The sequence below is a fragment of the Myzus persicae genome, unplaced genomic scaffold (genome assembly GCF_001856785.1).
Source record: "Myzus persicae strain clone G006 unplaced genomic scaffold, MPER_G0061.0, whole genome shotgun sequence".
NCBI lineage: Eukaryota > Metazoa > Arthropoda > Insecta > Hemiptera > Aphididae > Myzus > Myzus persicae.
Genome location: NW_019103622.1, coordinates 218,287 through 238,863, shown reverse-complemented (window position 1 = coordinate 238,863; position 20,577 = coordinate 218,287). Strand labels below are relative to the sequence as shown.

General features: G+C 28.5%; 2 protein-coding genes across 4 annotated transcripts; both read right to left on the bottom strand.

Annotated features, from left to right (window-relative positions):
* Positions 1-349: 349 nt before the first annotated feature.
* On the bottom strand, positions 350-12,243 carry LOC111034939 (inter-alpha-trypsin inhibitor heavy chain H4-like). Of its 3 annotated transcripts, none has more exons than XM_022316384.1 (16): positions 11,890-12,243; positions 10,781-10,950; positions 10,601-10,711; positions 10,392-10,530; positions 9,760-9,868; positions 9,243-9,403; positions 7,812-8,012; positions 7,143-7,341; positions 6,876-7,059; positions 6,534-6,726; positions 6,255-6,462; positions 6,023-6,138; positions 5,837-5,942; positions 4,107-4,405; positions 3,875-4,011; positions 350-2,447 (listed from the first exon to the last, which is right to left on the bottom strand). In XM_022316384.1, the coding sequence occupies exons 1-16, from the start codon at positions 12,178-12,180 to the stop codon at positions 2,420-2,422; spliced, it is 2,652 nt and encodes an 883-aa protein (XP_022172076.1). In that variant the 5' UTR covers positions 12,181-12,243; the 3' UTR covers positions 350-2,419. The 3 variants fall into 3 exon arrangements, with proteins under 3 accessions (XP_022172076.1, XP_022172077.1, XP_022172078.1); XM_022316385.1 differs by having other exon boundaries at positions 4,107-4,402; XM_022316386.1 differs by having other exon boundaries at positions 7,161-7,341; positions 11,890-12,242.
* A 3,728-nt stretch (positions 12,244-15,971) lies between these two features.
* On the bottom strand, positions 15,972-17,299 carry LOC111034936. Its single transcript, XM_022316381.1, has 3 exons — positions 16,487-17,299; positions 16,302-16,392; positions 15,972-16,174 (listed from the first exon to the last, which is right to left on the bottom strand). Exons 1-3 carry the CDS (start codon positions 17,297-17,299, stop codon positions 15,972-15,974), a joined length of 1,107 nt encoding a protein of 368 aa, XP_022172073.1.
* Between the last annotated feature and the right edge of the window lie 3,278 nt (positions 17,300-20,577).

Below are 20,577 nucleotides of genomic sequence, written 5' to 3'. Positions count from 1 at the left end.
TTATATATTTTCTTTTTTTTTAATGTCTTAAATGTACATTGAATTATTCATACAAACCATTTTATATGAAATAGAATAAAGCTGACAGAACACTTATATAATATGTACTAAATATTTTATACATTTTGATATTCATTGATTTGTATGCTATAACAAAATAAATACAGTTTATTCAGTTATCAATTTATCATAATTACAGTAGTCACTCGATAATTTAAAAATCTCCATAAATCAAATTAAATGCTAAGTCCATTGAGAAAACCTCTATAATTAGAAAAAAATACATGTATTCCGGTCCCCTCTATAATTTGAAATGTCTGTCAGTGAGGCACACTCTGCAATTCAAATTTTCGTTCCACATACCTCTGTAATTCGAATTTCTTTAAACGCGATTATGTGTAGATTCAAATGTATAAAGATTTTGTGAATCTATTTATATGACAGGATTACATTAATTTGTTGATCAATCTGAAATGGATGAAAAAAGATGCGATACAATTTTCAATGCTATCAGTAAATTAGACAACTCCATGGACCAGATTGTGGCCAACAATTTTTCACAAAAAAAATAACATATTTCTTTAATAATATGTAAAATATAATAATATTAAAAATTAATGTAAAATATAATAATATGTATGATAAATAAATATCAATTAATAATTGTATTTATAAGTAAATATCAAAATAAACGTAATACAATTTTTCACCTCTCTTTAATTCAAATTAATTTCTTTTTCCATTGATTATTCAAACACTTGATAAAATGAAAACCTCTATAAATCAAATTTTTAACTCGGTCCCCTGAATTTCAAATTATTGAAGGACTACTGTATATATGTAAACACATACTTAAATATTCATTGCTATGTATTTTATATATACAGTACAATTTTTTTTAACTTTCGTATACTTCACCTTCTGTCTCCAATATTAGAATTCAAAATGAACCTTAAATATAAGTATAAAAGAAATAATGAGGAATAGTACAGACGTATGGAATACAATTAATGGATAAAACCAAATCATCAAACCTTGGTACAGCATTCCAATTAATAATTAATATTTATAAAATATTTGCTTATTTATTTCATTGATCTGTCTACATCTAATAATTGCTGCACCCATGGTATGTCACAAATGCATGCTGACAACATTTGCAAATTAAACAGTCAACAAATCTGCCTAATTTCTCTACATACAATTCCATGGTTAATAAATACTAATATTTCATCAAAGTCCTTCCAAACCTTCCACAGTAATCTGAATAGTTTACTTAAAAGAAACTGGCGAAGATGCCATTTAAATCAAAACCAAAACTAACTTCTAACAAACTATTTGAGGTTAACACTTTTTCTTATTGTGTAGCGTAAACAGATTATTAAATTATTTTACATAAAAATAAACTTTTCTAGTCTTGTAGAAATTGTGTATGATTATTGATTAATATAAGAAGTCATACAACTTTTTTTTTATAGTACTGTTTTATTTTTTAATCTGGTCATATATTACATAAAGAGTTGATTATCACAGTGACGCAGCTCAATCATATAATATGGCCAAGCAGAGAACACTTAACTAATATCATAATCAATGGCAATAATTTTAAATTAAATTTCTTTCTTATGCTATTCATTAAAGTGGTAATCATATTCTTAAACATAAATGATAAATACATTTTGTAGTGCTAGGGTCATAAACAAGGCTCAGCATTTTATGCATTGGTATATTTCTTCAAATACCTAATCCTGATTAACTAGTAATTTATTTTTATAACACATATCTCAAATAGGTATAATAATTAAGAAATCAAAAAATGTATGTAACATATTTTTACATATTGTACTAAATTTAAATGATTTTGCATATTTAAAGTTTTATATTTTTTAATAAATAAAAAAAAATATGTTAGAAATCTAAGTGTTATCCTGGCATCGAGGCTTATGAAATCATAAAAATAAAGCATTATGTATTTTATTTTGTCATAATTACTTTTTAAAAACCATTAATGGTGAAGCTCTATTTACTTTTGTACTTAACTATTTTAAATAATGTAATTAATTTCAAAAGTATTATTAAAGACGTTTATAATTTACATTTATTATTCATTCTAGAGAAAATATTATTAGGATAACGCGTACAATACACCTTACTTTTTACTATTAAACAATTGAAAACACATTAAATTCACAAAAAACTCATCACTTATCAAAATAAAACTATAATAATGCAAACCAATTAACACTTAGAAAAATAAAAATTGTGAAATAGCAAGGTTAGTATATGTATGAGATTTCAGATTTTGGAAAATAAATTTTAAATAATAGGTAAATTAGTTAAAAAATGTATTTGATGATGCAAAGATACATAATATACTTATAAGTCAAAAATCAATTAAAATAAATAACCTACAACCCATTTACACTGAACAGCAAATTCCCGCATATCTGTAAATAAAATAAAAATATATATTATTATTGCTAGTAACTAGTCATTACTTATTAATTATGATTTAATGGACGTTTCTTATAAAAATTATTAACCAGTATAGTCATATTAAACAGAATGATCGATCTCAATATTGAATTTAAATATATATGAAAAAACCATTAATTAATGTTTAAAAAATATTTTAATTCTCTAACCCTATCACTATGACATAATTATTTTCAAAAATTTCACTAGGTAGTAGGTACCAATTCTATGATGACTTCTAGGTGTTACACTTTCTTTAAGTCCCGTTTAAAAAAAATTAATAATTTAATTTGATATTCTTGAATTTATATAAAAACTTTAAATTAATTGTGCTTAAGTATGTATAACATTTTCAAAATAAAATAAATTGGTACTATTGATTTTCAAGTGTATTTAAAATATAAATTACTTAATGAACCAACAAACTTCAGGCACCCATGTACACTCAATTGTTTACAATACAAAAATAATAATGATTAAGGGCGTCCGCAGGAATTTGTCAAGGGGAGGGCAAAATATTTTGCATTTTAAATTTTTTGTTTCACTAAATAGGTAGGTATCTTATTATTGATACAGTATTATTTGTGACATATTTTCTTCCACATAGGCAGGGAATGTAAAAATTATTTATGAATTATACGTGGATAGTTAGTTAAAACCTAATCTTACAGCATTCACTTTAATTGAATATTATGTAATTTTAAATTAGCAAATATACCTATTTTTTTTAATAAATAAAATGTTACCATTAATTTGATAATGTTAGGTAAATTATACCAAGAGGATTTCAATGCACTTAAGCACTTTGTATTGTTTTCCGAATCTATAGCTACTTGATACTCGTTTTAAAACATACACAAATAGAACAAGAAGTTTTTATTTTGCATTTCTTGATGGTTTTAAATTTTAAGGTCATTTTTTGCATTTTAGGATTTTTGGAGCATTTTGAAGTTTTTTTTTAAATTTAAATTTTACACTTCGTTTTAATATTTGCACAATATGATTTTACATGATTTTTATAATAAATATATGATCTAAACCTATATAAAAAAAAAATAATTAATTTTCAGATTAAAGAAGTCCAAAACGATCAGTTCTGACTGCAAAACTTTTTACAATCCTTTAAAAGTTAAAAATGTATACCTACTATAATTTATACCACATTTATATTAGAATTAATTAAATCTTTTATATTAAAAATAAAAATAAGTTAGTGCACTATTTTGAAATGATTAAGGCTTTTTTAAAGTTGTTTTAGGACATTTAAACCATCAATAATGATTAGGAGAATTGGCGCAGAAAATCCGAGGAGGGCGCAACTGCCCCTAATTTCCCCCCCCCCCTCGCGGACGCCCTTGATAATGATAGTATTATACCACACAAATAATATTGTACTTACAATGATTCTATTGAGCAAAACAGTGAAAGGTATGTATCAAATGAGTTCAGGATTGATGCCACAACGCAGTCTTTTAAATGTTTACAATTACCACGGATTTGGTCAGGTGTTGTACAGTTTTGATATGATTGGCCACTCTAAACAAATATCAAACAGTAAACGAACAACATGAATTTGAAATTAATTATCGAACAAGACCGTCGTCTGTCTTTATCAGTCACGGTTTACGCACCGTGTTCAATGATACTTGGTAAACTGTATTAGTTGAGTTCAATGTAATGGTATCACTCAGCCATGCTAGTTCTTTGATATCGTGCAACGATGTAGAATTTGATTTATCTGTTAAAATTTGGGGAGGCTCTTCTACTGAGGTCGTTGCGGTTTCGTCCGTAACCATAGTTCTCGAAATAGATGAAAAAGGAAAAGATTCAAAACTATAATCTTCATCGTCGCTGTCGCTGTGGTCTCGAAAATTATAACCAGCCGAATACGTATATAATTCTCTGCGATGACCCATATAATTCCAACCTACTAAAAATAATTATTACTGTTCTAAATACAATACACTTGGTATCTTGGACGTAATTAATGAATTTATATACCTAAAATTATAAAATTGAGTTTTAAAGTTATTACTATTTGATGAATAAAAATTATAACATTCTCGTAGTGATAAATATAATAATATAATGGTGAATATTAAAATAATAAAAAATTATGTTAGTAAGCACATTTTAAGTGTACATTATTTTATTTTTACAAAATACACCTGATTAAAAATCTGAAACAAAAATAACCAAATAATCTACCAAGGCTTAGCCATATTGATCACGGTTCTATCCATATTTCATATTTTAGATTCTGAATGCAGCGATGGTTGTATTGTGTTAACACTTAACAATGATGTTTTTCTTCTGTCATCAACATAAGTGATAGTAAAAATGCTCAGATTTTCGATTTTCATCTTTTCAAATAGAAAATTGAGTCAGGTTAAAGCATTCTGGAGATCAAAATCGAAAATTCCCAGTAGCTTTCAAATACGTCGAAAAAAACAAAAAACAATGAAAAATAATTTGTACGGAAAAACGATTTTTAAAAAAAAATTTTTTTTGATCTAACTCAAAAACTTACGACTGTAGAGACTTGCAATTTATACTAAATATTTATATTCGCATTTTCCATCTATGCCCTATGGTAACATATTTTTACGAATTTATTTAAAATTATTTTTGATAAAAACTTTTCACTTCCTAAAAAGTTTGAAATATGCAAGGTCCTCGTAAGATGCATTAATAGAAGTTAAAAATTATTTAAGGTACATAGGCAAGGTTATTTTCATACACATTTAAAGTTCAAATTTTGGTAAAACTCATCAACATTTGTAAATTATTTTTCGGTTATAAATTCGTAAACGTTTTTTTTTCATAGCTAATTTTAGAAATTCTGACAAGAGAATGCCAACAAGTTTTTCTGCCTTCATCAAAAGAAAAAAAGTTCAAGTCATGAGATATTTTCCATTTTTTAAATTATTTAATTAGATTGTTTATTTAAGTATGCAAGGATAACAAACGTCTCCGTTTGAGTCCACTCAGAATCGTATTTCATATACAATGATTTATCATTGAATTCAAAATATATATAATGTAACAAATAAATGATAATGATATGCTCGATAAGTGACAACTCTAGTGCAGTAGGCACCCACCTGTCCACCTTTTTCATTTCATTTTTTTAATACCTAATAATAAGTTTTGTGCAATATTTGATATCTTGTGTTTTGTTTTAAAATAAAAGCGCCTATATTCCCATTTGTATCCCATTTCTCTATTCTTTTTTGTCACTTTAATATTCACAACAGTAAAACAATGAGAAATTTCTATCCATTACAATAATATCTAAGTTAATGTCATCAATTCTCACTATAGAACTCATTCGTTTTATATGGTTTCAATTGGTACCTACTTAAATTATATCTATCCAGCGGTTCAATTTTCTCTGGAGAAACTGATGTAGTTGTATCATTAGGTTTGACAACAACTAAAGACGTCAGTGGAGTAACGAATGAATACTAAAAGACACAAACACATATATTATATACAATTATAATAAAACGCATGCAGTTAAAAATACATAAATAGAAATACTTACCTCTAATGCTAGTTCAAGTGCTTTAGATTTTTCTATAGAATTCTCATTCTTGTTTAATTCATATGTATCCATTAATTGTTGTATGTGCAAATACGCCCATAATTTCTGTAAATGACCTGTTGATAGTATAAACAAAAACCAAGTAAGTTGTCCACGAATATAAGCACATTTGCAATGCACACATAAATTGTAAGCACGACAAGCACGGCTATACAATTAATTAGGTAGGTACCTATTGTTGGAACAGCCTCGGGAGGAACGATGGGGAAATCGAAACATGTGATAATGACAGGGCCTTTGAAATCCCCTTCAGTCGAATCGGCGTTCAAAGTTCCGTTAAAATCTGGCAATTTTCCATCTTTCAATTTTCCGGCCACTACTAATTCCGTACCTTTGAACAACAGGTTGAATGATTTTTTCGTCACAGTAACATTGTCGACCTATAAATATAAATTTATAACATTTGTACAATTTATTGGAACACGTAGGTACTTGAACACTGCATTTTTACCTGATCGTCAATGTATTTGAAAGTGACGTTGGATAAAATGGGCGACGATATTTCTTTATGAAAATTGCGCAATTGTAACGATGCGTCTGAAGCTTCGTAAATGACCCTTGCGAAACCGGTGTTGTTCAATGAGAGTTTTTTAAGGAAATCCATATCCGCCCCTTCGCCAAATCCCAAACTAAATATCGGATACCTATAATAATAACAATCAATACTACCATTATACCAAAGGTTGTGATAAATTATGTTTCGGCAACCAGATATCATTTAGTTATGATTATTACGAGAAATGTCTTGTAGTTAGTAGTTACATCGTTGATTATACATCAACATTCAACTCACTTCTCTTCGTTCATTTTGGAAACATATTCAATCAATTTCTGGGGTTCGGTAATCCCTGTGACTGCTTTTCCGTCGGTCAGAAACACAATAATAGGTTTTGGAGTGTTAGCACCACCTTTGAAACGCGTTTCGCCCAATTTGGCGATCGAGTGAGCTTTGGTCAGGGCATCTTCCATATTTGTACCTTGTGAAATAGTACACAATTACAACAGTCACCACAAAACTTTCCAAGTGTTTTTTTTATAGTTTAGTGATTTATCCCTATACTCTTATATCTAGTCTTACTGCCTCCCCATTTCAATTCCTGAATGAATGTTCTGGCATACTGTTTATTCTGCTCGGTTGCCGGAAAAATAAAACGGTTTTCATCCAGTGTCTTCCAACTAACATGATTGTCTATACGCCTGCTGCTATAGTTTTGGTCTCGGCTAAAATCCTTTTTTTGAGTAATGTTTATTGTCCAAACCTGTTATGCGAGATTTTCATTGACAATATAAGTTACAGAAATTATATTAGAAAATATTTTTTATTAGTCGACAATGTAAAACAATGCGTTAATTAATTATAATAAAATATTATCAATGACAACAAATAATTATCACCACTGGTTGTCTTGCAGTATTCTCATATCATATAAATCGATGTGTCGCACGACTTTCTTTTTAGTTGGCCATTCGAGCTCGAAAAACGCGCGTCAAGGGCAAAAATCATGTGATATCTCGATTCATATGAGAATTTTGCAAAAAATACGACTAGAGTGTTTATTTTTACATTCAAGATAATATTCTAAAAATAACTTTAAAAAACCCAGATTTTGAAGTTAAAAAAAAATTTTCAAAAAAATCTTCATTGTGGCATCACAGTGAGTATGCGTATACTAATAACCTCACACACTTCAGAAACACCCTGTATGTAGATAAAAAATTGCACATATACCTGACTGAAATCTGAAAAAAGTATCAACGTGAAAAAATCTTCGGAATGCATTTCTGACAGAATTTGATTCATTGCTTCTTTCACTTGGGGTAATCTCTGTCCATACATGGAGCTACTGACGTCAAGTACAAATATTACGTGAGTCTTTAGTGGTTTCAAATCCGTTGGTGCAAAGAAATGAACAAAATATCCATCGTCAATCTAAAAACCATATATCATAATGGATCAAATCATTGTGATTTAATTAAATAATAAACCTACTTGAATTTGTTTTTGTACATTTAATTCAAATAAATCATAATAATCAGCCTCACCAATACACCAAATATTTGTTATATTTTATTAATTTTATTTACTTAAAACGATTTACAAGAACTTAATTTGTGAACATTTTTTTTTTTTAGAAAATATACAATCTATACCCAAAGGCATGGGTAATAAGAATATGTGCTACATTATATTAAAAAGATTAGGGCGAGGGAAGAAACCATCCAGTGATCGCACTTCCTTTTGCTTAAATATATGTGTAACTATACTTATATATGTTTTTCAATTATTATTATCAAATTTTTTTTTTTTCATTATTCATTAAGAAGATCTCTGCACCAGTTTCTTTTTAAACGCCGTGGAGGGTTTCCAGGAATTGTATAAGTGGCTAGGCCGGATATCAGACAATTTGAGTGACCAGACAGTTAGTTGAAAAAACGTTTGTAATACGTTTTAGCTTCTTCGTGTATAGTTTTCATTTTTAAGTCGGTGTGGAGAGTAAAATTAGAGATATAAGGGGGGGGGCATTGGTGATGGAACGTAAGATTTTATTTTTAACGGTTTGTATTTTGTCGAGATTGGATTTTTTGGCATTACCCCACAGTTGGAGGCCATATGTCCACATAAGCTTAATTAAGGATTTATAAATAAGCAATTTGATATTTAATTTAGTATGTTTGTTAGTTAATAGTATTTTCAGCAACCGGATACGTGAATTTGTGAACATATACTATATATTATCGTATTGACAATTAAATATCAACATTTTATTTGAATATTTTTAGATTGTGCGTTTTTTGGTTTTAATATTCACTAAGTTATGTACTAATGTCAGTCTTGAACTTTCACTGTTTTTTTATTTATATAAAAATATAAACTAAAAATGAATTGTACATTATAATAGTTTAACTACAAATAATATTCGTTGTATAATTAACCCTAATTGATTTCAGAATTTAGAAACTCAATAAAAAATTTTTTTACATTAGTTATTCTATAATGATCAATTTATCATAAATCGGATGATCCATTTTATAAGAAAATTGTATTTTTTATAGTGATCATTAAAAAAAAAAAATGATACACTATGAGTTTTTAATTCTTTATGCCAGTGCTCAATATTTGTTGTAGTACGCTGAGAGAGAAAAATTAATTATTACATACTAAAATTTGATTTGGTGCAGATTTATGATCAACGTCATATTGAACTATGAATTGGCCTTTAACACCTAGTTTTGTACATTTTAACTGCTCCTCAACGCTTGGATTCCATATTATCTTCACTTTGTTTCCTGACTCATAGGTAATTTTTGCCAATTTATTTTCTGTAATACATTATTAATTCATTAAAATAGTATCAAGGTTCATAATTACTAATACTCATGACTTATAAGTTATAAGTAATAAAAAAGAAAAATATTACAAATTAGGTACAATGACTAAGTCTACAATGATAATAATTCATTGTAAAATAATCTTAGTTTTGAATTGTGTTATTACCTACTCAAAAGGCTAAAATTAATCAAAATAAAAACACATTTCATTATTTCCATTTTTTTGTTAATTAAAACTACTAACTAATTACTCGAATATGTTTTTTTTTCTCACTGGGTGGTCGATAAAAAAATATTTTTATCTAGGTACCTACGTATCGAATGGTTAAATAATTATGTAAACGTACTACTAATTTTAGTATCGATTTCATTTGATGTTTTTATGTCTGGTACTTCCAATGTTGTTATGTTTGAAGACTCTTCGATATCTACTATAACTTGTAGGTTTTTAACAACCTATAACAACAATATAATTACAAGACGTGATATAAGGGATTGTCGGAAAATTGGTACGTTTGTTGTGAACGTAGACTATCGGTACGGTTGAAACCAAAGTTTCAAACTATAAAAACAAAAAAAAAACCATCATAAAGCATCTATAAATTAGATAAATACTACATGAAATCGAAGGGAAGTATTCATTAGAAATCCAAAAACAAAAAATATGCTTCACTTTAATACAAACTTCATGAAGTAATTACCAGTTACGTAAATAGATAAATCACAATGGACATTTTTTTAAATACGATAGGGAAGCTATTGTGAATTTATATTTAATTGTGAACTATTGTCAGTTATTTTTGAATATATATTTATTTTTATTTAATTTTTTGAACCACTGAAATTAATATATTTTATAGTACCAATATTCTGCCTATTTCATTTCTTTTGTTCAAAACACAATAACCGTACCAATTTTCCGTTTACAGATATAAGGATTTAAACAGTTGAAATAACAAATTGGTATTTAAGTACTCACTTGTCCTGGTTGTAAGTTTATTATATTTTCATAAATTCCCAATTTCCTGTTTAACAATTGTTCGTAAGTGAGATTAAATGTAACTTTGCTTTCTGCTTCCACGTTTACAGAAACAGTAAACTTATTTGAATCTCTTGCACTATGGACAAATAAATTAGATATTAGTTGAGAAATGATTTTAAATTGTATGGTTACTAGGCTGTACTTACTTTTGCTCGACGTGAGCCGCCGTCTGACCCAAGTAAACAGCAGCAGTGTATTTCTTTTTGGCCTCTTTCTTTTCTTTTACGTAAGCTTCGTATACTTTTTCATTTATTTCCCTAAATCCAAAACCGGATCAATTATTTGGATTTTATAATACAAAAAAATCACACGAATAGAAAATTTACATTAAAAACTTAGAAACAAATGCAGATTCTGGAAGAGTTAAGTAGAACTGTATTTCCTGAGAAGTATTTTTCTTGTTGGCAATGCGGCTTGATACAACAGTCTGAGCATATCTGTACATGATTTTCGAATGGACGACGAAACTGTAAATGTCTCCATTTGCAGGCTGGACCTAAAATAAATATTAAAAAATTGATCGTTTTATTCGTTAATTGTTTTGCTTAGACTAATATATGTACACATTAGACTAATACATAGGTGGCAAAAACAGTCTAACCTCTACGACAATGGGGTTTTCTTCGTCTTGTTCGCTTAAATTATTTTATTAAAAAAAATTCGTTTCTTAACTCTTCTGACAACCTCCTTGTGTTGTAAAACATGTTTGTGAACAGTTTAACGAATATAGTGGTAGATTCAAATATTTTTTCAACTACAATAATATTTTAACACTGTCTATGAATCAGAATTGTTACAGAAAATTGATTTTTATTTTATATAAACTAATAAGTGTATAACTGACTCAGTCCAAAACTATTGTGTGATTATGTTTGTTATTCATCTGTATTTTATCAGTTTTAAATATAGTTAGTCGATTCAATACAAGAGGTTATTATTTTAAATTGTTGTATATCAGCACTCGCAGATCTGGGATTTGAGCATTTATAACTACATTAATGGACTTAATTCTAATTTGCTCAAGAAACAACACCAGATATATTTAATTAGATGTTCTTGCTTTTGTGACTTTACAGCAAACATACCTAAGATATTTCGTTGTTCCGAAACAATTACATTTAATAATAAAAAATATTGCGCAAAATCCGTCATTACTGAATGCAGAGTACATTTTTATTTTAACTATACCGTTCATTGACATGATAATTATAGTGGACACTGGACACTAGTATTTATAAGTTAATAACTATCAAGAGTTGCCTTTAATCTAAATGTTGTATACCTATCATTAGTTGTTATTACATTACATTAAAAGCTTCTGTACGATCGTTATCGCAAGTTGTTCACGGCAAACATTCTATAGTAGTTAATAATATTAACTCCTCACATCCAACACAAACCAAAGTTTGATGAATCGAAAAAAAATGTAACTTACGATCTTTTTAGCACCGGACTGTTCTGCAGGTAACACCAATAACAGCAGAGCACCTACGAAGGTACAAAACGAATACATCGAGACGAATAACATATTTATAATATCGTTACGTTGAACGTTTGACGTCGAATGCACCGGCCTGGTGACTATGTTATATTGTACTGTGTAAGGACAGAACAAGCCACCGAACTCAATGGTTTGTCTTATCATGTTGTATATAATATTGTGCAGGTCAACATTACGTGATCCAACGCAGTTTAAAACCAGCTGCCCCACCATCGATGTCGGCATGTTAAACCAAGATTCGGCAACCTTTTTGATGGCAAGGGCCAAAAAACAAATGTAAATTTGTAACGGGACACAATTTTTGTATAGGAGTGTATCTTATTTTATTACATGCATTTATTATATAAACAAAAATGTATAGTTGAATAAAATTTAGTTAATTTGAGACTTGCGTTCATAACTGTTAAGTATAGGATGGGTTATACATAATGTATATTTTTATATAAATTATGAATTTACTCGAGGGCCACAAAACTTGCTCTGATGGCCACAATGTGGCCCTGGGTGGCCGACCCCTGTTTTAAGAATCTATAATACATTTAAAATCTCAATTATATCCGCCATATAAGAGCATAATTGTGTAAATTCATTGTATGGATTTCTCATGGTTTTTAAACTATCTGCTCAGCTGCTGTGTTAAAGAATCACGATTAACTATAAATTACACATTTGGCACCAATAATTGTATCAAAAGTGTATCATAATATAAATATTAAAATTTGCCTTTGCTAACCTTGGTCTACCTATCCAATGTACAAAATTCTAAATATGTGTCTCACAGAATGAGAATTATAGTACACCAACCGACATTACAAAAACAACATCAACACACGAAAACAACAACAAGGTCGAAGGCCAAATCGTGAGATCACTATTCAATCAACACGATTGATCATCGAATAGTTCAAACAATGTTGCGACATTTAAACTGACAGACGGCAGTTTGTAAATTATTATTTTCACGTATTTACTATGTACAAATTTTATCTGTGAAACTGACAGTACAAATGTGACGAACGAAAATTGTACACTAGTTAAGCGTTTGCAATGGGCATTAAAGTTTTTAAAATAATCAAATTATTATAGAAATAATTTTGTATGAGTGTTGAGTGTTTGATCCTATAGTAGCTTAAAGGTAGACAGCTAGTGATCCAGCCTGATATGCCATACCTTTGATACGCCAACAAATTTACTCAATCATGTCGTAAAAAAATATTATTATCTGCTAAATACTGTGATACGTAAGAAATAGGGTGTTCAGAGAGCACTACATATTATTGGAGTGTTCGAATCACAGAAGAATATACAACTAATATAAAATAGGTGATAAATCCCGAGCAAATTTACTACATAAAAATAGCTAACTTTAACCTTATTTAACTTATCGTACATAATATTTTGACTCACAGACGTTCAAGTGTAATTATTTAAAAAATGCGAGTCCAGTAACAGTTCAGTTACAGTGTTATAAAATAATATATGTAGGCGTTTAATCACGTTTATCGCTGCTAAGAATAGTGATCTATGACCTTTGTCTACGAGATAATTTTACCATGTTCTTCCAATTTAATACCAAATGTTGAAATGTGTACAGTAAAAGTAGCTGTATTACACAGACAGCTCATTAAAATAAATCTACTACAAGTAATATAAAGACCAAACTGTTAAGATTCGAGCCCTTCAACCGTATACGAGAATATGAATAATTCTACTATAGGTTATGATAGTCAAACTCACATCAGACCTTAAAGAGAAACAATTCATGCTTCTTGAAACATAACTTTTCAGATTCTGTTCAAAATTGAAATTAAAATACATAATATATAATAAAAATGATTGGTATTTTATAAAATAATTTTGAAGTACGAATGCCGATCGATTATAAGGGGAATACAAATGTAGGTAATCTCCTACATAGACATCGTGTAACTCCTACGAAAGATAGTGTGAACTCCTACAAAAGATAGTGCTGACTCCTATAAAATATAAAATAAAAAACAAATATTGCAAAAAAGTAAAATTAATTTTTTTTCCAATTTAGTGTCGGCAATAAACGCCAATTTGTTCGGGAATTACCAATACAAAGGAGATTGTTACATTTTATCAATATTGGACAATATTCGATACCATACTATCGTTGATTTATTTTAAACATTTTGAATTGTAAGTGGCGTATAAAATCGTACATAAAGAAAGGTATACCATCTCCCAGGGGCCGATTTAGAAATGTATTGGGGGGGGAGGGGTTAATATCCCCCCTTACCTCCACTGCCATCTCTGCTATAGGTTATATGTCATAATAAATAGCTGGCGCATATATTATTACATTCTATTCAAGTATTTGTATTTCATCAATGAAAATATATTTTTGTGATTATTATTTTCAAATTTTTAAGTTATGATCATTTTTAGCTTTTTGAGCTTCTCTATACCAAAACCATGTATTCAAGTAAAAATGTTGGAGTGTAGAATACCACCTTTTTTCAGTTAAAAATGTTCATGTTAGAGATTACAGTATTTTTGATTTTCAGGTAAAAATTTTAAAAGGTTATTCGTGTAGGAGTTTACAGGCGGGCGATTATAACTGCTCACAAAACTCTATTCCTGAAGCATCTGACTTCAGAAACAATAACCAAATCGAAAAAGATTAATTTACTATTAAATATTTGAGATAGCACAATGAAATTAACGTAAAAAAGAAAAAAATAAGGAAAATTATGGTTTTATTCCTTAATTTTTTAAAATTTTGTTATTTATTAAATTGTATCCTGGAGATTTTTTACACTTCGGGTGTGATTAGTTTCTCGAAAGTGGCAGTGTAAGTAGACTACTTAGGTATGTTTGAATATTTTTAATGTACATATATCACTTAAGGCTTTAAATTCGTATAAGGTTGACAAAATGCAGAGAGATCAATTCCGAATAGATTATCTGTTTCGCTGTCGGTGGTAGCTAAAGTTTTTTGGCTTCAATAATGTAGGATAATGGGTTAGCTGTCACATTTTTCTAGCTTGCTTGCTTGCCATTTTTTGTTAATCAATTATTTTATGTGAGTTTGTTAGTACAATATACACATAACTGGGTGATTTTACTAGTTTGTTGGAATTCGTTGGCGCCAAAGAGTTCGTTATTGTTTCTCGAATGGTTGAAATTAGATATTGAGAGACTTTTTCTATATCATCGAAGGTGGGTAAAAATCGCCTACCGTAACAGGCGATTTTTACCCCCCAGTAAAATTTACAGGGGGGTAAAAATAGCCTGAGGTAAAAATCGCCTATCGTAACAGTCGATTTTTACCCACCTACAGATTTTATTCTGTAGGAGGTCAAAATCGCCTGAGGTAAACATCGCCTAACCTAACAGGCGATTTTTACCCACCAACAAATTTTACCGTGGTGGGTAAAAATCACCTGGGTTAAAAATTGGGTAGCGTAACAATTTATTTTTACTTGCCTAACAAATTTTACCGTAGCTGAGGTAATTTTACTACCTACATAATTGTAGTCTCTTTTATATATAATACTATTTTATAATTACTTTTAAACTAAAATTTTAAAATAATACTGGTAATCCCGATTGTAATCCTGTGTACTGCTCACTTGAAACAGTATACCTTTATTCACGAAAATGTCCCCGATTTCAGATTTGTCCGTGCCCAATATATGCAATACATAATATACTATATCAGTGAATACTGAATATAGGTAGATAAATAAATAAATGTATGTACCTACATATTTTTGTACATAGACTATTTTATATGCATAAGTCCACCTATTAAGGTAGGTATTCATTTTGTATGAATTAATAAACAAAGCGTCTTTGATACACCAAAAATTTTAAAATTAAATAATTATCTAAACCTATTAATTATTGAAGAATACATAAGGGTATGAAATAAAATTAATAAAATAACGAATGATTCTGGCAATTTTTCTTAAAATTTGATTTTAAATATAGGTACTAGCTTACTTTAGCTTACTTGTACACTTGATAACTTAATAAAAATATTTACATTATACAACACCTAGAACCACATCAAAGTGTACATTACCTATGTTTCTAATATAAATGCATCGTTCTGTATGATAAATATATTTTTTTAAATTAAGGTTTTTATTAAAAAGTTGCCATGTATTTGTTGTTGTTGCATAAACATAAATTGATGTTTTTAATAATTGAGCTGCAGCAAAAATTTCAACATCAGTACCCCAAACACCTACAAAAAAATCATTTTTACATTACACAAAATGTTTTTAAAAATAAATATAAAAAATAATTAGTTCTTGATAATTCTATTGCATTTTTGGTTTTGTATTTGGGTAAGTTAGTATAATAAATCTTACCATCATTATCTATTTTATTTTTTTCTAAATAAATGCTAATGTCATCGTCCCCGCCAATATAGTTGTGGATATTTTTATTAGTTTTAACCACCTAGATTAATTTAAAACCAAATCGTACAAAAAAGTGTTATTTAAATAGATACATTTTATTACATAGCATGTTGCATTCATTGCATATTACGTACCTCAGCAATACGTTTACGTATTTCCATATGGTTGTCTTCTATGCCCGTTATCCAGTATGATAATGCCCTATATAGGCAATTACCATCTCCTTTAATCTTTTTTGTTGCTGCTGGTTCGCTTAAAAATTTTCCTCTTCCTTTAAATGTCAGTACTTTAGTTAGGTTTAATTTTAACTGTGCGCATTTTAGAATCTTCCATGGTTTTGCAATTGGATTAAATACCCGACGACGTTTATCAACTACTGAAAGGCTCGTACACACCACGTCATCATCATTATCGACCATATCATTAATTATTTGTTTTTCTTTGTCTTCGTCTAATTCTCCTTCCATTATATTTGTTAGTCCTTTAAGTGTTATTTTTCTAACTTCTTCGACTTTTAACGTATTTAATTTTGTAAATAACCCTCTGTTGAAGTCTTCATTAACTTCTTCATTCATATTTTCATCGTTTTCTCCTCTTAGTTTTTTTACGACATTATTTTTTAAGTCAACTTCATTAGTGTTGGAAGATTCTTTAAAATATTTAAGGTTACTTAAATGTTGTTTTTTGGCTAAAATTTTGTGTTTGGATTTTAATGTACACGTATTTCCTTTATTAATTGATACAATAGTATAAGGTCCTTCCCAAGGTACATATTTCCAGCCACCCTTTCGGTCATCTCTCCTTAAATTTTTTACTAAGACTTTATCATTTTCTTTAAATATATAGCCAGTGTTGTTCCGTTTTGCATATGACAGTCGTTGTCGTTTTTGAGCCTCCCCAATATTTTGTTTAGCGTGGCTTTCCATAACGTTCCTCATATTTATCATTTTTTCTAATGTTTTATCAAAATCTTCTTGATTAAATGCATTTTCTATCATACCATTTTCACATTTTTCTTCTTCGTTTTCCGAACTACCATCAAGGCATCAACATCAATCGGGAGTATTGCTTCACGTTGGTATAGCATTTTAAATGGAGAATATCCTGTAGAGAAATGCTGTGCAGTTCGGTGAGCAAATAAAACTCCCTGTAAAATTGAGGGCCATTTATTTACATTATTTTGCAGCACTTTGAGTAAACAATTTTTAATTGTTCGATTTTGCCGTTCAACTAAGCCATTTGCCTGGGGATGTTATGCTGATGTGACTCTTTGTTGAGTTCCTGTTAAGCGAGAGAGCTCATCATTTAAGGAATTCAAAAATTCTCGTCCTTGATCGTTTATTTGAATCCTGGGACACCCGTGTCTACAAATTATATCGTCATACAAAAATCTTGCTACCGAAACTGCAGTTTTATCATACAACGGCCTAGCTTCGGACCATTTTGAAAAATAGTCAATAGCCACTACAACGTACTTATAACCATCAACTTCGGGAAGTGTCATCAGATCGACTCCAATTTGTCGGAAAACCTAAAATGTTCAAATTTATATTTTTATTTATTATGTTAAAATTCTTAATATTTTATGTTTTTAAACTGTTTGTAAGAATTTCTTATCATTATTTCGCTAAACACTATGCAATATTACATAGTTTTATTTCAATGCAGAGTTTATAATAATTTAAATTTGTATGTTTTGATTCATTGAAAATATAAGTTTTCATTTTTTAATGGATACTTATAATACTAATAATTAGTCAGCAAAATAAATGAAGTAACAAGTTGTGTAACTATGATGTGTATTTTTTTTTATAATTGTTTTTATCACATTTTGGATAAATGCATCGATATTTTACTTCAGAATTTTTATAGTATAAAAGTGAATTTACATGGTACTTAGAAGGGTGTAACAGGCAATTTTTAACCCCGTATACTTTTACCGGGAGTAAAATAAACCTAGGATATTTATACCCCCGGTAAAAATTTAAGGGGGGTAAAAATATTTGAGGGTATTAGAGCAAAATTTGTATTTAGCAATTTGAAAATTTTTTTTATTAGTTTTTTTTTAATTTGATTACCGTCGAAAAAAAATATTTCACCGGGTCACAATACTTGATACTTAATAAAAGGTGCAATTTAATATTAAAAATATAAAACAAGGTATCTCGTAAGTAATTAATATCTACTGTAACCAAGAAATCTAAAATGTATATTATCCACAGTTTTTTTTTATAGATATTTTAAGGTCAAATTTAGTCAAATTTGGACAAAATTAGATATTTAGACGAAGAATAACAATTTAATTATTTTGTTATAACTTAAAAGTATTATTCATGTGCACTTAAAACTTTTAATGTATGTTATTAATTTATTGTTATTTATTTTCATTTGAGTATACAATTAAATATTAATACAATTAAAAAAGTAGGTATTAACTAATAATTATTATCAATAATTTATTGTTTTTAAATAAATGTAAGTAAAATATGGCTTTGTGCATATTTTACAGTTGTGTAAATAAAGGATTAAGGGATACCTAACTATAATATATATTTTATTTGAGATATTTTAAAACAGTTTTTGCTATTCTGTACATTTGTAAGACGGAGACAACACATATGGGTGTAGCATCCTCTTAATCGGACTAATTAGAACCTTAACTGGTTTATAATATCATCACCTGTTTTGGAACTTCAATTGATTGTAATTCTGTAACAACTTTCAAAGTAGCTGGATTTACTTTCTGGCAAGCTTCACATTCTTGGATATAAGCACGAACATCATCTGCCATATGGGGCCAAAAGTATCTAAATATTTATTAATATATTGAATAATTACTTTAAAAATACTTGATACATATGTTTTATACCTTAACAATAACATAATATTCTCATTTATATTTCATAAACATAAGTGCAACTAGGGGGGCTGGGGTGCTTAGCCCCTCCCCACAACAAGTATAGTAAATATTCTTAGCTGTATACCTGTATTTAATTACAAATATAGGTACACTTTTCATTAAAAAAATTAATTTAAGTATAATAAATAATTTTCAAAAATTTTTCCCAAGTTGCATGGTAAAATAATTAATTTAATAGTAAAATACAATATTAACCTTTTTTTTATCATGCGTTGTGTTGTGTCTCGTCCTCTGTGAGATGATAATGCAGATGATTCTTCACTTTCATTGGACCCACTATGTATCATCTTCATTATTTTAATTTTTTCGCTTTTATCTAATATAACACGTGCATTAGTTTTCTTATAAACTAATATTCCTTTTACAATATCATAAGGTTTGCACTGTTTCCGAAAATTAGATTTATCATTGCGTTTCTGTATGTACAGTGGATAATTATTATTTATTAGATAATGCATGACATCTCTTAACTCGGCATGCTTATACTTTCGTTCCATATCAATATCATTATTTCTTGTAACATCAATGTTATCATCACATTCTAATAAAAAAAATGTGTTAAAATGTCGTATATTGTTTTACCTAAATAATTAACTACTTATAAGTGATGTGGAATCTTTAAAAAGTGTACTTAAGTTTTTGCTGAAAATATCAGTCTATACAATTAATATTTTCTGAATTAAAGCAAGAAAAAAAAATTACTACTACTAGATACCACACTTCAAGTCGAACATTAAACCGTTTTTATTCCTTCAAAACGACAGATACCCACACACCCGCAAATGTATTTCAATTTGTGTATTGTTCATTAATTATGTAGGCATAATCGTTGTATATCCATGTAATATAATATAATATTTTATAAAAAAAACAGCTAAAATACATTCATACATTCTTGGAGAATTTTTATACTGCACGATGAAAAAAGTACTACTAAAGTACTAACAAACTAAAAATTTAAAAAAAACCTAAATTAATAATACTTACTCGTTTCTTTAAAATGAAATAAATTATCACTATCTTCTACATTATTTCCATTTATAATTGCAAATTGTGTATCTATTTCCATGTCTACACAATTGTTATAATCTTTCGTAGAATTGCAGTTTTCTAAATTCTCCTGTACCATATCACTATACATAATATCACAATCAAACAAATCTAAGTTGTTTACTTCATTTTCATTTTCATTTATATTTGTTTGTTTGTTATCTTCCCATGGACGAAAACAAACCATACTGGATCTTCATAAAATTAAAGTAAAAATAATAACCAATCAAATAATTCTATAGTGAATAATAGAAA

Coding starts and splice junctions, on each gene's coding strand:
- LOC111034939 (XM_022316384.1), bottom strand. CDS start 12,180: ATGCCGACATCGATGGTGGGGCAGCTGGTTTTAAACTGCGTTGGATCA. Junction 7,342..7,811: donor TTTTTTCAGATTTCAGTCAG/GTATATGTGCAA, acceptor CTCGCATAACAG/GTTTGGACAATAAACATTAC. Junction 7,060..7,142: donor CAGTAAGACTAGATATAAGA/GTATAGGGATAA, acceptor CTATTTCACAAG/GTACAAATATGGAAGATGCC.
- LOC111034936 (XM_022316381.1), bottom strand. CDS start 17,299: ATGATAAATATGAGGAACGTTATGGAAAGCCACGCTAAACAAAATATT. Junction 16,393..16,486: donor TACGTAAACGTATTGCTGAG/GTACGTAATATG, acceptor AAATTAATCTAG/GTGGTTAAAACTAATAAAAA. Junction 16,175..16,301: donor AAATAAAATAGATAATGATG/GTAAGATTTATT, acceptor ATTTTTTTGTAG/GTGTTTGGGGTACTGATGTT.